Source organism: Panthera pardus, unplaced genomic scaffold (assembly GCF_024362965.1).
Source record: "Panthera pardus isolate Hobbes unplaced genomic scaffold, ASM2436296v1 HiC_scaffold_22, whole genome shotgun sequence".
NCBI classification, from domain to species: Eukaryota; Metazoa; Chordata; class Mammalia; order Carnivora; family Felidae; genus Panthera; species Panthera pardus.
In genome coordinates this window covers 75,918,812-75,933,639 of record NW_026526788.1, presented here as the reverse complement: position 1 = coordinate 75,933,639, position 14,828 = coordinate 75,918,812, and the positions used below count along the sequence as shown (strand labels likewise).

Genomic DNA, 14,828 nt, shown 5'->3' with positions numbered 1-14,828 from the left:
CATGCTCCAGAACGCCTGTGTCTACTCACTCCAGTGCAACCTACAAAGTTGATTTTACTGAAGGGAGAAGGAGTGTGTGTGCCACAACTGGGGTCCACTAACGTCACCCCACTGAGGCCCAGCACCTCCTCTGAAAGCCAAGAGTCATGCCAACCACGAGGCTTCCTGTTAGCCACAGTAAGAAATCCAAAGAACAGCACTGATGGTTTTTCTAAGTGGATGTGGCAGTTCCCTGTAAGGCAATCACTGACCTGTCACAACAAAGAAAGAGAGCAGATAAAAATACTATCATCAACGCCTAGACACAGGGTAGGATTCTGTGTCTGCCAAGTAGTAAAAACCTGTAACTTTTTAAGTAGTGTCTTAAGCAAAAGATAGTAACAGCCTCTGTCAAAAAGCTGGTCTCCCACAGATGCGACATCAGCCATGCATTTGACAGGGCACCTGGCGGACAGCTCTGTCAACAAATGCATCTGATAGGGAAGGTGTGCTTCTAAAATGAGCACTTTTGTGGGGCCTGGCCCCCACTCTCGAGGACCAGCGGTCTTCTGGGTTGATTTCTTCACACCCAGACCTATTTCCTTCCCAAGGTCAAATGCAACACGGGATACTAAATTGTGCTGCTGTCCTTGGTCAACCATCGGAAAGCCAGGGTTCAGCCAGGGTTCAGGTTTTCCCACAGGGGTTCACTTCTTTCTGCTTTTAGCATTGGAAGCCCCTTAAAGCTCAGTCTTTGGGAGGACAGAACATGCCCTAAAACAATAGAGAACTCGAGTGACACTACAGGGACAGAGATGGAGAGCAGACAGGGGTCAAGCCCAGGTGCATGCTGTTCCAGGGCCCTGTACACAGTGGCTGGCATCAGAATGCCAGATGACGAGCAGACGGTAACCGTGCGGTGGGGCATTCCTCCACTGGCACCACAAGTCCTCCAAAACAGACGCTCACTTAAAATGAGACTTTCAGAGGGAGCGCCTGGGAGGCTTAGTCAGTTAAGTGCCTGACTTACGCTCAGGTCATGATCTCACGGTTCGTGAGTTCGAGCCCCACGTTGGGCTCTGTGCTAACAGCTTGGAGCCTGGAGCCTGCTTCACATTCTTTGTCTCTCTCTCTCTCAAATAAACATAAAAAAAAAAAATGAGACTTCAGAAGGACAAATAAACTCAGAGCGGGAAGTGATTACAAATGGATGTTTTGCCCTAAGTAGCCTCAGAGAAGCTTGGGCCCTCCACCTTCATGCACCGCGGGGCCCTCACTACGGGCATTCTAGGGAAGCACACTCAGTAAGCGTTTTCTCTCAATCTCCCCCGAGACTCTAGAGCCAAACCCCTTCCATTAACTGGTAAGTGTTCAGTCTCAGCCTCTGTATTCTTTTCCCAGGGCTGCCCTTACTGATGACCACCAGCCTGATGGCTAACGACAACAGCAATGTGTTCTCTCACGTTCTGGAGCCCAAAAAGCTGAAATCCAGGTGTGGCAGGGTCATGCTCCCCATGAAGCCTCCAGGAGAGGATCCTCCCTTGCCTTCTTCAGCATTTTGGTGGCTCCAGGTGGCTCCCTGTGTCACTCTGATCTCTGCCCCCAACTTTACGTGGCCTTCTCACCTGTGTCTCTGTGTCTCAAATATTCCTCTGTCTTTCTCTAATGGGAACATTTGTCATTGGACTTAGGGCCACCCTAAATGCAGGATGAGCCCATCTCCAGATCCTTAATTACCTCTGCTAAGATTATTTTCCAAATAAGGTCATGTTCACAGGTTCTGTGGGCTAAGACTTGGACAAATCTTCTGGGGGAACATTATTCAACCCACTATAGTCTCCAACAAACCAGACAAGAGTACGAGTTATTTATTTAAATGAACATGGAGGGCATCTGAGTGGCTCAGTCGGTGAAGCATCTGACTTCGGCTCAGGTCATGATCTTGTGGTTCCTGAGTTCATGTTCCCCACTGGATGAGCTCAAGCCCCACTTTTGGTGAGCCCCTCTTCTCTCTCTCTCTCTCTCTCTCTCTCTCTCTCCCTCTCCCTCTCTCTGACTCTCTGTCCCTCACTCATTTACGCCAAATACATAAATAAATACAAACATACATACATACATACATACATACATAAATCTTCATTGTATTTAAACACTGAAAGCCCTGAGACACTATGGAGTCAGAGGCTGGCATGAAGGTCAACAAAGGGTTCTTGAACAAGTTACTGAGCCTGTCTGAGCTTCACTGTCCTTATGCGTAAAATGGGGATAACCCGACCTGGGGTGGGGGGGCCACTATACAGGTTAACAGCAACTCACTTAGAGTGTCTGGAACCCCAATATCTTGTTGACAGGGCTCTCGCCTCTAAGGGCTCTGAGCAAAATGTCCACAAGCACCTCAGGATAGTTACTCCTTGATCCAGCCACTATCAGGGAGAAGTACTCAGTCTTAAGTACTTAGAGAAAACAGGAAAGATTAAGGTAACGGACCTGCCAAAGGCAAGTAACATCAGACCTGTAAGGAATCGAGGACTTCGGGTCACAAGAGTGGCCTCTCTCAAGTGGTCGCCGGTGGCCACAGTGCTTCTCCAATGATCCCAGGATCACCAACCTAAATATACAGCATGCCACTGCCTCTGGACTCCCCGGGACACGAGCTGTGTCTTATTTACCTCTGTGTCCCCCACACCTGGCACAGTGCCTGGCACTTAGTCATTCCGTAAACATTGCCGGAATGAGCCCGCGTATTCTGGAACCTCAGCTCTGGCTACAAACAATAATACGGGTGAGTACCGTTGATTTAACGCATGTACTGAGTACTTCACGTATACGTTGAGTGGATTCAATAAGATAACGCACCTACACATTTTGTCATGGTGGCTGCTCCAGAAATGACAGCGATCATCATTACTTATTTTAACTCTCGCTCCAACCAATCATGGAAGCATTATCATCCCCATTTTACACAGCGGGAACTGAGGCAGGGGAGGGTCAATCACAGAGCTAATACCTGACTGAACCAGGGTTTGTCACACTTCAAAGACCTACGTGCTCTGCACTACACCGCCCTGCACCTGATTCGTATTACTTAGTGTTGGCTTTAAGGCTGGTCCCAGCTTGCATATCTATAACCAGACTATATATTGGGGTGTGTGTGTGTGTGTGTGTGTGTATGTGTGTGTGTTTGTGTGTTTGTATATGTGTATGTATGGGCTATAGATTGGTACACACACAATACCGTCACTGAAAGAATGAGCTAGATAAGAACACAGAGCTGAAAAGCTTAAGGTCCCAGAGAACGTGATAAATTCCCTTTACACTGTCAGGCTCCTGAATCGCACTGCCAAAGGGTAAAGTGTCACATGTCACACTCTGCTGAGCTCATAAAAGCAACACATACATTGTCTTGTAAACTCTAGAGCCTCGTCCACAGGCTTATTACTTGCTGGCAAATTCTTGTTTCTAAGCCTACAAGGAAGAAGAATGAACTGTGCTCAACATTCGTGTCCCGGCACTTTCCTCTCAACCGAAAATCTCGAGGCAAGTGGTCAGGAAACACGACCCGGAATTAAAGAGGGTCCCAGCCACCGTGAACTTACAGGAGGAATGGATGCTGGGGAAGCTTTTGCGGCCCTCGGACACCAGGTCGGGGTCACCCGTGCAGTGCATTTCCGAGTTCATCACTCCATCTGGAAAGCAGCGGTAAAAGAAATCGGGGCGAGGTCTACAAAAGACACCATGGACATTTTCAATATAAAATGCTGCCGTCACAAATGAGCCCCAAGCTGACCCCCACCACTCCCTGCTGCCCCCAGCTCCTCCTGTCACTGACAACAGAGCTCCCCATGGACCACGGGGGTCTTGGGAGAAGCTCAGGCTTCAGGGTCAGAAAGCTCTGAGTTGGAACTCCCGCTTGGCCACTTACTAGTTTTCTGACCTTGGGAAGGCTGTGTAGCCTCTCCCAGCCTCAGTTTCCACATCTGTAAAAGGGGGAGATCGATACCCACCCAGAGGTGAGGTCATGAGGTTTAGAGGAGATGACTAGATAGGAGGCCCTAAGCACAGTGCCAGAGAAATAGAAGGTGGTTCCTGCCTCCATCCACAGCTCCCATTCAGAGGCTGCTCTCAGGACCCCAGACTCCAGGTTTCTCACATCCCTACATCTTGAATTTGGATGGCCAATTGCCCCTCATTGAATAGCAGGCTTCACCTAACCTCACTGAGAGGGAGGACCCTACAACTCAGCTCCATGATGCACAGCTCCTGGCCATCCAGGCTGGCCTCTCTGGCCCACATCAAGGGAGGCAGACCTCACAGGAAGTGGGCGGAAGCTGGCCCCCTGAGGTCAAGCCACCTGTCGCAGACACAGCCAGCATTGACTGAGCCCTTCCTGGGGACCACGCACAGTGCTGGGCACTGCATGAGCATCATAACGTATGATTCTTATGCCATCCCCGGGACTTCCTTCATCTTACAGTTGCAAAAATGAAGGTTGAGAAAGGTAATGCTCCTGCCCAAGGTCACATACAACCAGTAAGTGGCAAAAGCAAGCAATTGGATTCTTGCACCAACACACTTCACCCCATGTTTTTTTGTCTCCCTCAGGTGAGGATTTTTACACAGATGGGTGATAGCCGATCATTTCCCATTAATTCAACTAATATTTGCTGAAGGCCAGCCATGGGCAAGGCTCTGCTAGTTCTATAAACGCTAGGGCCCTTTTCTGCACATATTGGGTCACTCTGACTTCCTGATCTTCCCAGCTCTCGGATCTAGGCCCAATAATAGTCTATCAATATCTATAACCTATCAATAATCAGAATCAATAATCTATCAGAGCTGCTGGCGTACTCTCTCTCCCCTTATCGGCTCATGTTCTCCAAATGTAGTTATTCACCTACTAAACCAGAACCTTAGAGCAGACAAGGCCTGGGAACCAGCATTTTATCGGGGCCTCACAGCAACTCTAAACAGAAAGTTGGAAGAATACCACAGCCCCAGGTGATGCATGGCCCAATCTGTATCTACCTTCTGCCCTCTTGCTACCTGGCCAGCACCCTCCACCAGGTAGATAATCAGTAAATGCTGAGGTTCTGAGAGGGGAGCTAACCTGTCCAAGGCCAACAGCTAGTCAAGGCTGAAGTCAGGCCTCAAATTCAGGTCTTTCGACCATTCACCTCTATGGAGACTAGCTCACTGCTGGAGCAGTCAATAGACAGGCAAGATAAATGGAGAAGAGGAATCGCTTCCCATGTGCCAATCCACAGATGACCTTGAGAGTCTAAGCCATTTGTTTCTTTTTGCAACTTACCTTCCCACTATCAACTTAATAGTGTTTGTGCAGACTCCATTCAAAGCAAGAGCCAAGGATACTGCTACAAAACAAAACCAACAGACAGAAAAATAATGAGCTGGTTCCCAATCACAATCATCATCCTCATCATCATCAACATCATCATCAACATCACCGTTCCATGATAATACTATTCGATTTACGACCATAGAAATATGAACCAATACTTTAAAAAAACAGAGGTAAGTCTGCATGGCTAGAGTAAAATATAATTAAGACAAGACTCTGGAGAGTGACTCATAAAATGCCAAGCCCCTATGACATGAAATTTATCTCTCCTCCCTGACTTTTCAATATTTTTAATATTGGAAAGGAACACATCCATTATGTTCTGGCCTGATAGGAACAGATTTAATACTATAGCATATAGAATTCCTCTTAGTGGTAGCAAGAAACTAACATTTTTCTTTCTTTCTGGCAATCTTCTCAAACATAATTCTAATCACAGCATCTGCTGGTATCCGTCTTCGGAGTAGGACATTCCCACTTGGTGATTATCTCTTTGTTGACTCTTCACCTGCTGACAGCTGTCCATTCGTTATCAAACAAATCACTTTCTGAGAAGGTAAACAGTCCCAACACCTCACTGGGTTTTGAGAAGGTTGGCCAGGTGGTACTTTTTTGCCATCTAAGGCAGTAGGAACTTCTGGAATACATTATTTAAAAAATATACAGCATGGAAACTTTCTCTAAGTGGCTTGGAAGGATTTTGCTGGCTGAAGTACAGATCATCCAAAGGGAGAGAGCTTTCCCTGCAAGGACCTCCCAGGTCTCTCCCATATTTATCAAGACCTCACAAAAGGCAAGTCAACATAATGGAAGGTCAAATACCGTGCATAAGCGATAAAAACCTATTGACGCCCCCATTCCATTGTTTTGTTGAATAATAAAACATATAAGCTACCGTTTCCCTTTGGCAAATATTAACTCTTCAACAGTAGCTGAGATTTATGGAAGAAAATAGCAGTGGCGGGACATTTCCAGGAAGGGACTGCCTGGACCAGTTCATGGTCATCAAGGGAGACAAATGTGTTCTACAAGCAGAAAGTACTATGGGATGGCTGACACAGTCACTGAGGGCACCGGCCACGGAGATTGATACAAAACCTATCTGCTTTTAACAAGTCATGGGAAGCAGAGAGAATGGGAGGGACTGGTTCAAATGAATACTTTTGTCAAAGGGAAACAAATTACCTAAGAGCGAGACATGCAACAACTGGCCATATCTGAGTGTGGCAGCAAAGGACGGATGGGCCACCAGTGTGAAGAGCAAGAGTGACAGCCCCGCACTGCCATTAACACACCAAGCAGGCAACTGGGATGTATAAATCGGAACCGGGCATGGGGGAATTCAGAGAGATCCCGCTGATTACATCCTGTACACACAGACCCTTCCTTCTGAAATGCTGGCTTCCCTCCTCTCTTGCCACCTCAGAACACTGCTGAGAGGTCTCCTTTGCAGAGAGGAGGGAAAATGCCCTGAGCTATCTTCACTGATGTATTCTCCCCAGAGCTATAACAATTCACAGGCTGTGGGATCACCCTGCAGGACTGGGATCTTTTCCTGCTAGAGCTGGTTTGGCAGACTCACTGCTGGGTTTTCCCAGCTGGGTCAGACTCCTTCTTATTCGGGTCCTAGCGTGGCCTCAGCACCGAGGAGGTCTCCAGAAACAAGCATTGCTAGCTGATCTCCCAACGCCCTTAGGGAATCTCATAGACCGCTACATGGATCCACAACACCATACATGTCCCCAGCCTCAGCACCGGCTGGGTTTATTGTAACACAGGGCAGTTCTTTGAAAAGTTTCAAGTAGCTGAACTAGAAAATGTGTAGATGCGATGTAACCACCAACAGCTGGCAACTTCACTCTCTGATCTAAAAGCCTGAAGGAGACAGAAGACAATCGGGCTCCTAACTGGTGCTATTTAGGGTGAAAGTCGTCTCAGCATTCTGGAAGTAAACTGAACTGATTATTTTTGTCTGAATAGTACAACCCCTGGGGGACCAATATGGGGGCCTCTCACTGATACCAGAGGGTAGGCTGCGCCCAGATCAGATGCATGAAAGGCTGGCTGAGCAGGAAATGAATGGCCCCAATCAGGGATGTTTGTTGACTAACAATAACCCAGTGGGTCTGTTTCATAAGGGCTGTGTTTACAACATCCCACAGCACAGTGGGTTTGAGAGAATTACGCAAACAAAACCAAAGACAAACCAGACTATGTCCGATAAAGAAATTCAAAGTGAAGTATCCAGTGAGTTAGCCTCGAGAGGCCTGTTTTGAGAACAATACTGCTTATATGCATCCCAAAGGATTAGAGGGCTTTTGCTGTTGCTTTGTTTGTTGGGAATTCAGCACTGTGGTATTTCCATAACAGGGGTCTCTGTTACACCAATCGGCTGTTCTGCAGCCAAACCCCTAAAAGCCGGATGCTGCATGGGGGCAACCCTCACCCATCTTGTTCCACGGCACACGCACAAAGGTGGCCACTGTGGACATGCAGATAAAGGAAGGACTCGGGATTCAGGTCTGCTAAAGAAGGGACCTGAACACTAAACCACTCTCACTGAGAAAGTCCTGAACTCCAGACAACACTGGAAACCCTACACGTGATTTTCTGTCCTTGGTTTTTAAAGATTACTCTTCCAGCCCCCTACTTCCAAGGCTTCCTAAAAGAAGTTATTTAAAAAAAAAAAAAAAAAAAAAAAACACCTGTGTACAACAGGAGGCTCTTTATCATTTTTACAGGGCAAGCTCTCATTTATTTAGGCAAACAGAACATCCAATAACTCCACCTTCTGTGTTAACATATAGGAGGCAGGATATGGTGTGCAATTTCTAAATGTCACTCTAAGGGAGATTTAGCAGAAAATGAAAAGGTCTAGAGAAGTCACTTACTGCCATAACAACACACAACTCCAAAAGCTGGCAGTAAATTATAACCATAACCATGAGAGACAGGTCTTACCCACAGTCATATTACCTTGGGACTCGGTTCCAGGGGAACAACTAGAATAAAAAGTAAGGCAAAGGATTGCCAGGTCAACTGAGACGACTCCCAGTAGGACGTTTCAGGGACCATGGGAATATTTATCCAAACGCTGCCCTGGCTGCTCCACCCCCATGTGGAGGGCACTATGCCCTCCTTGGAAAAACTGACCTTTCTGCCACATCAGCTGAGGGGACTGAGATCATGTGACTGCCAAATCCCCAAACCACAGATAAGCAGCCGGGTAAACACTTGACCTGAGATAGGGCACCTATAGGCTGGCCAGGGACTCATGACTTTTGTGCCCGGGTAAGAAAAATGGGCTGAGCCAGAGGGTCTGCCCAGGAAGTCTGGTCCATTAGATGCAGAGGTACTTGGAGGTAGGCATTGGAGGTGACAGTCCTATGGGTGTGGGGCGGGAGCGCCTACCGCTGCAAGCTCGAACACCATAGAAACCAAAAGTATGGGGCAGCAGAAATGATGGGCCCACTGGAGGATTAGGCAGGACACTTGAGAAGTAGAGAGAAGGCACATTACAGAGAGAAGCATGTCTCTATCCCCGCCCCGATGGCCCGGCTCCCTATTCTAGTTCCCATACTGTTCCTCTGTCCCTTTTCACCCTATTCGTGGCTATCTGTGAGATTGCTGATATAACCCTGTAACTAAACCCCTAATTTATATGAGCTACTTGGAGAGAGATTCTGTTCTGTTCAATTAGAGCCTAACCAAAGCCTGGTTATGTAAGAAATGTTCCCTGTCCTGTGTCAGAGCACAAAGCCCCTTAACTGTTCTGCCTAGCCAAGATTTTGCCCTTGCACTCATTCTTGTACCAAGAAAAGAGAAGACCATGTTTTGCTACCTTTTCATTTCCTCAAAGCCTAATAATTTACAAACATACCCTCAGAGGGGCAATATCTCATTTTTCCAGATATATTATCTAACTGAATAATAAAGTCCATACAACACATCAAAAACACAGTTTATGTAAGAGTTTGGATAGCTTTTATGAGGTGTCAAAAAATAAACATAATTCAGTTTTCCTAAGGATCAGAAAGCTGAAAACCTGGCTATTGGCAAGTTTATTTGGGTTACTCAGCAAGCCAATTACCTTTGCTTTCTCTTAATATTGTCATTTACTCAGTCCTTTAACTAATATGCAGATCATAAAAATGGATTTAATCTTAAAAATGTCAAACTTGCGTCACACGCAGATACAGCTTAGCTTGGGGAGAATTTGTTACAACGGTCTTATAAAAGATGGCAAAGACTACGACACTCTCTATACAATAAAAATTGCTTAATTTTAGAAATGTCCCCAAAAAGATGAGTTATAGAGTTTATTTCCGAATTCTGTTATATTTTACATCTGCTTTTGCCCATTTGTGCCTCCAGCCAATGGTGACAGGTCAAGAAATCTGTGCCTGATTTCTGAATTGCCTGTAATTTATTAGTCACAAATGTGGGATTTGGCAGTCAATGGTGACAGTTTCAGATCATCTTTGCCTTACCACTAAGAGCTGCTCTGCTCCTGTGCCTGAGTAGCACAGATCTGGGATGTACAGACGGACATTCACATTCAGCACAATGGACAGCAGCCAGGCTGCCACTGAAGGTAAGGTGTTTTTTACCATCTGCGAATTGGCTCTTCTTAGGGCTAAAAGTTCACCTTCTCTTGTTTCTCCCAAGTTTAATTTGACCAAGAGAAAAATCAGCTGGGTCCAAAAGAGATTTTTTTAAATCTACTGATCTAATTAAGTTCAGCCCCATCCCCTAGAGCAAGAACTGTGAATACTCTACCTAAGAAGGCTTCCTTAATTTCAGTCTTGTCTGTTCGCCGGATAATTTTCACCACACAAATAACAGCCAGGGGTGTGAGGAAAGAAATTGCCTGGAAAAAATAACAAATAATCCCTTATGAGGACAGCAGTTTGCTATCAGAGGGCTGACTGATAATTAGTTCAAGTTAGTTTCATTTAGACTCACTAGTTGAATGATGTTACTGAACTCCTGACCTCAAAGAAGGAGGATTTATATCTATACTTAGAGACTCTGACGACTTAAAAAAAAATTGGAGGTCTGATTGTGGGTTATAATTGATTTGCAATTGCTGGGAGCCACCTTTAAAGTGGCTTTTTAGTTTGTTTTTTTTTTTAATTTTTTTAAAATGTTTATTTCTGAGAGAGAGAGAGGGAGGGAGACACAGAGTGTGAGCAGGGGAGGGGCAGAGAAGGAGACACAGAATCCGAAGCAGACTCCAGGCTCTGAGCTGTGAGCACAGAGCCCAACGTGGGGCTCGAACCCACGAGCTGAGAGATCGTGACCTGAACCGAAGTTGGACACCCAACTGACTGAGACACCCAGGCGCCCCAGAGTGGTGGCTTTTTAAACAGGAAAGAATAGCCTATAATGATGACTCATCTTTGCCAGAGGACCCCCTCACATCCTCCACTGCAGAAAGAACCCTTGGCCTCCCATCCCCATCTCTCTGGCAACACACTGGACTTGCTTAGAGTCAATCGATTCATTTTCTTTGGTGTTCTTTTACTGAATTTCATTTCCTCCACAAAGCAGAGTTTAATACTTTTGCTTACCGTCTCCCTTCCTTTCTTCCATCTCCTCCCCTCCCTTGGCCCAAAGCACACAGAAAAGTACAATAAGTGTTTAATGAATCAAGCTGGTGGGATTCAGATGCAAGCAACATTGATTACAGAGCACTCTATGAGGCAGGAACTATGTTTGGGTAGCATCAGGCACCGGCGTCTCTTAAATCCTCATGATGACTCTGTGACTATCTTTGCCAGGCTTGGGGACTAAATGATGTGCCCAAGGACATACAGCTGGTGAGTAGCAAGGCCAGGCTTTGGAGACCAGGTTTTCTGCCTGCCATATCTAGCCTTTATTCAGCATTCTACAATTAGTTGTTTTCAACATTCCAACAACCAGGAGAACAGTATTGAAGTTACTTCCTTACTGATTATAACATCTCAGGAAAACAATATCAGAAGGGACTAATTATCTCACAAATTCACAACTGACCTAATACACAGTGGTAGGAAGGGTGGGGTTTGGTGACTATTGACCGATAGTGGTCACACCTTTGGAAATCTCCACCTGTAATGTAATGCCACTTTTTGGAAAGGGACTTTCTAATGGGGATAGGCTTGGCTAGAAGACACTTTTCTTTTATAAAAACAATTCACCCAAATGAACACAGTCTTTCAAAACGACCGGAGATGCTCTACACACTTGCTACAACTAGATTGCAAGAGCTCAGCACATCCTGGGGTCTCCTCTCTGGGAACCGTCTTCAGAGGCAGCTCACGAGACATGAGAAAACCCCTCCCCTTGCTGGCTGGTTTCTTTCCCATTACAATGGCAGTAACCAGCTGGATGAGCCTCCTTATCAGCTGTGGCCCTGAATGACTTAGCTGTTTAAACACCAAATCAGCAAGTCCTATCACCATGGAAGGTATTCAGAAGAATGTGGCACCAGTCTAAGGGCAGCTGTATAAGAGGAGATTCAGAACTAGAGCAGAGAAGCAGAAGATTTCCCCAAGGGCGACTGGAAAAGGCAATGCTCACTTGGGCATTAATACCTCCAGCGACATCTGTGAAGGTTCCCAGGGGTGCCTGGGTGGCTCTCACACTTGAATAACAGTCGGGTTCATTACAAAGCTCAAGTAGCCTTACAAGACCCATCTGGGAATCTACATTTTGTACCAGGTGTCTCAAATGATACTGATGCTGGTGAGTCAGAGGTTTGACTCGCGCATTTAGTGTTTCAAGAGTGATGATGGAAGCCCCTGCTTACTTAAGTCTAAAGTTACAGTCAAGGTCCAAGAAGTCCTTAGCTCCCTGTTTCCTCTCACGTCAGACACGCAGACGAGGCCACACACTCCCCAATAGGGAAAAGCAGCTCACTCAACAGTGAATGGCGCACAGTGACCCCACTGGTACTCAAACCTTAAGTACCAGAATAGTGCAGGACTGGAGACAACATTACAAGGCAATCCCGGATGGAATACTCTAAGGTAAGACTGACATAAAACCCCAGAAAAGATACGAGTTGGCAAGACCTTGCCTACCTCAGAGGCTGCCTACAGGAGATCCTGAGCTGGAGTGTACCAACCAAGAGGCGACAGGGACACCACAGGGGAGACCGATAGCTCCGGGCCCATGAGCAGGAGCCGGAGAAGGCATCAGGACCACCCAGTGGCTCCAGGCTCGCAGCCTGATGGCCAAGGGGATCTCCCTGAGCACCGCTTCCTGTCTCAGCTCCCCTACTTCCAACAGCGCCCCCCCCCAACTCTGATGGCCCAACCAGAGCCATCACTTAATTTCACCCCTTCTACAACTTTCCTACGTAGATGCATATTGGTCTGTTTTCTAGAACCACCAAGAAACTACTTCCTAGGCCTATGCTAGTCACCCAGGAGGGCGAGGGCTCCCCAGCTCATGAGCTTCACATGAGGGAATGCATCAGAGGAAGAACCACAGCACCCATCACCCAGGCGGCCACAGAAATGTCTGTGCCTGAGGGTGTAGCCATCTTTCTTTCCTCCCCTCATCCTAATGACACTTGGGCTCTGATCCCACTTCTTCTTCCTGGAAACATATCTGCCATATCCTTGGACAGCACAGTCTTCAAGTCAGCATAGCCGGAGACATATTTACATGTGTCATCTCTCCCCCTTTTTACCAAGATTTTCCAACTAAAAGGTAGATTTAAGAGATTAAGCCCCAGAAGCCAACCCATTAGGAAAACAACTTCCTTCTGGGCGGAAGCACCCCCGAACTGAGTAAGAGGAGTGGAAACAAGAATGGGTACCCCCCTTTCACCCAACAAACCAGACTGAATGAAATCCAGGGCGCACCCCTTCCACCGCTCCTGCAAAAGCCTTTAAAGGCGGCTGCTCCACTGCCTGAGCCCTTGGAGACAAAGACACACAGACAGGAAGTGGGGGTGACCATTTCTACTTCCAAACAGATGTGGACATGTAGGACAAAGGCAGGCAAAATTTCCCCTGCTATTGTTTTCCCTTAGGTTAACTTTTCCAAGCTTTGAATGTTTTTTAAATCCTGGGAATGAGCCCAGTGGAAAGACAGTGAACGCTGAGTGCTTATTAAGAGGGACCGGAGAGAGACCAGAATGATGAATTCCAGCCAACCACTACTGCAGGACGCGGAAAACAGACTGAACCCTTCTCCATGCTTGAGTTTCCCTCACTAGTTACGAGAACAGGGCTGCCCCGCATACGGACGTAAGTGTGATAAACAGCACTAACGTGCTCTGAAAACTTAATTAGGACCATGGTATGTTCTGGGCATTTCATGCAAATTAACATATTAATACACGTTTACTTTATGGATAGGAAACTAAGGCACAGAGAGGTTAAGCAACCTGCTGAAAGGCATACAGCTACTGAGTGGTAAAGTGGAGATTTATACCCAGACTGTTTTTATATCAAGCTCTGGGATTTTAGCCATGGTGTTATAGCAGTTCTCACCTTAGAAGTAAGAAGCATTAATAAAACATGGTAAATGCCTTTTCTCTGGAATTGGAGGGGGAAGTAAAGGGGCTCACATCCAGGAACATGGGTAAGTCACAGAAATGTTAGGGACAGCTGTCATGGATTCAGCACCTACTATGTGTGCCGGGCTTTCCTCACATTTGTCTAATCTTCTAACTACTCTCCTGGGGGAAACATCCTCCTTGCACAGCTAACAAAACCGAGAAAGAAATGAATTCTCAAAGGCATGCACCCGGTGGGCCTAGAAACCCCAACCTGCACTTCCATATGCTGCCTGGGCTGGAGTCTTGAATCGCAGCGATCACCTTGGTCCAAATGCCTCATCTTACAGGGGAGGAAACTGAGGCTGAGATCATTCTTGCATTAAAGAATGGCTTTGTAAGCTACTAATTAACTGTAGTGCACAGAACCCAAATATCAAGATAATATATCTCATCAGGCAGGGTCCAGTTTGTGATAATATATCAGTCATCAGGCAGGGTCCAGTTTGTGGCTGGTTTTGCCTGGTGCTATTATACAGGCTGAGAAACACAATGTGCAGAACAGACTCCGATTAAGGAGAGCTGGGTTCAAGCTCCAGCTCTGACGCTTACCAGCTCTGTGGCCATGATCAAGTCACTCAACCTCTTCACCTTTGGATCTCAGTTTTCTCATCTCTAAGATGGGTGCAACAATACCATCCATAATAAATATTGCTACTGGGATTTAAATTCACCAGCAGTTATTGAATGCTTCTTCTGTACCACACACTAAACAAAGCACTGGAAGTCTATCACCCCACTTGATGCTCTCAACACTGTAGGAGGGGGAGAAGAGTGTTATCAAAGGCCCTTTAAACAAGTAAGGAAACTGAGGCACTGAAAGGGTAGGTGATTCTTCCAAGTCACATAGCTAGAAAGGGGATCTGAGGCAATCCAGTCTGGAATGTACAGAGAAGCCCGACCCAGAGAATCCACTGGATGCTACGATGTCATTAT

The 14,828-nt window shown here is 46.5% G+C and overlaps 1 protein-coding gene across 2 annotated transcripts in view; it reads right to left on the bottom strand.

Moving 5' to 3' along the window:
- Positions 1–14,828, bottom strand: part of PLPP4 (phospholipid phosphatase 4) — a 127,074-nt gene that overhangs the window by 61,752 nt on the left and 50,494 nt on the right. Inside the window, exons 3-5 of one of the 2 annotated variants that reach the window (XM_019459623.2) lie at positions 10,118–10,208; positions 5,288–5,351; positions 3,576–3,700 (exon numbers count right to left, since the gene is read on the bottom strand). The exons of the other annotated variant lie outside the window; for it this stretch is intronic. Of the exons in view, the coding sequence (XP_019315168.1) occupies positions 3,576–3,700; positions 5,288–5,351; positions 10,118–10,208 (280 nt within the window). The remainder of the gene's footprint in view (positions 1–3,575; positions 3,701–5,287; positions 5,352–10,117; positions 10,209–14,828) is intronic. 2 annotated transcript variants of the gene reach the window in all.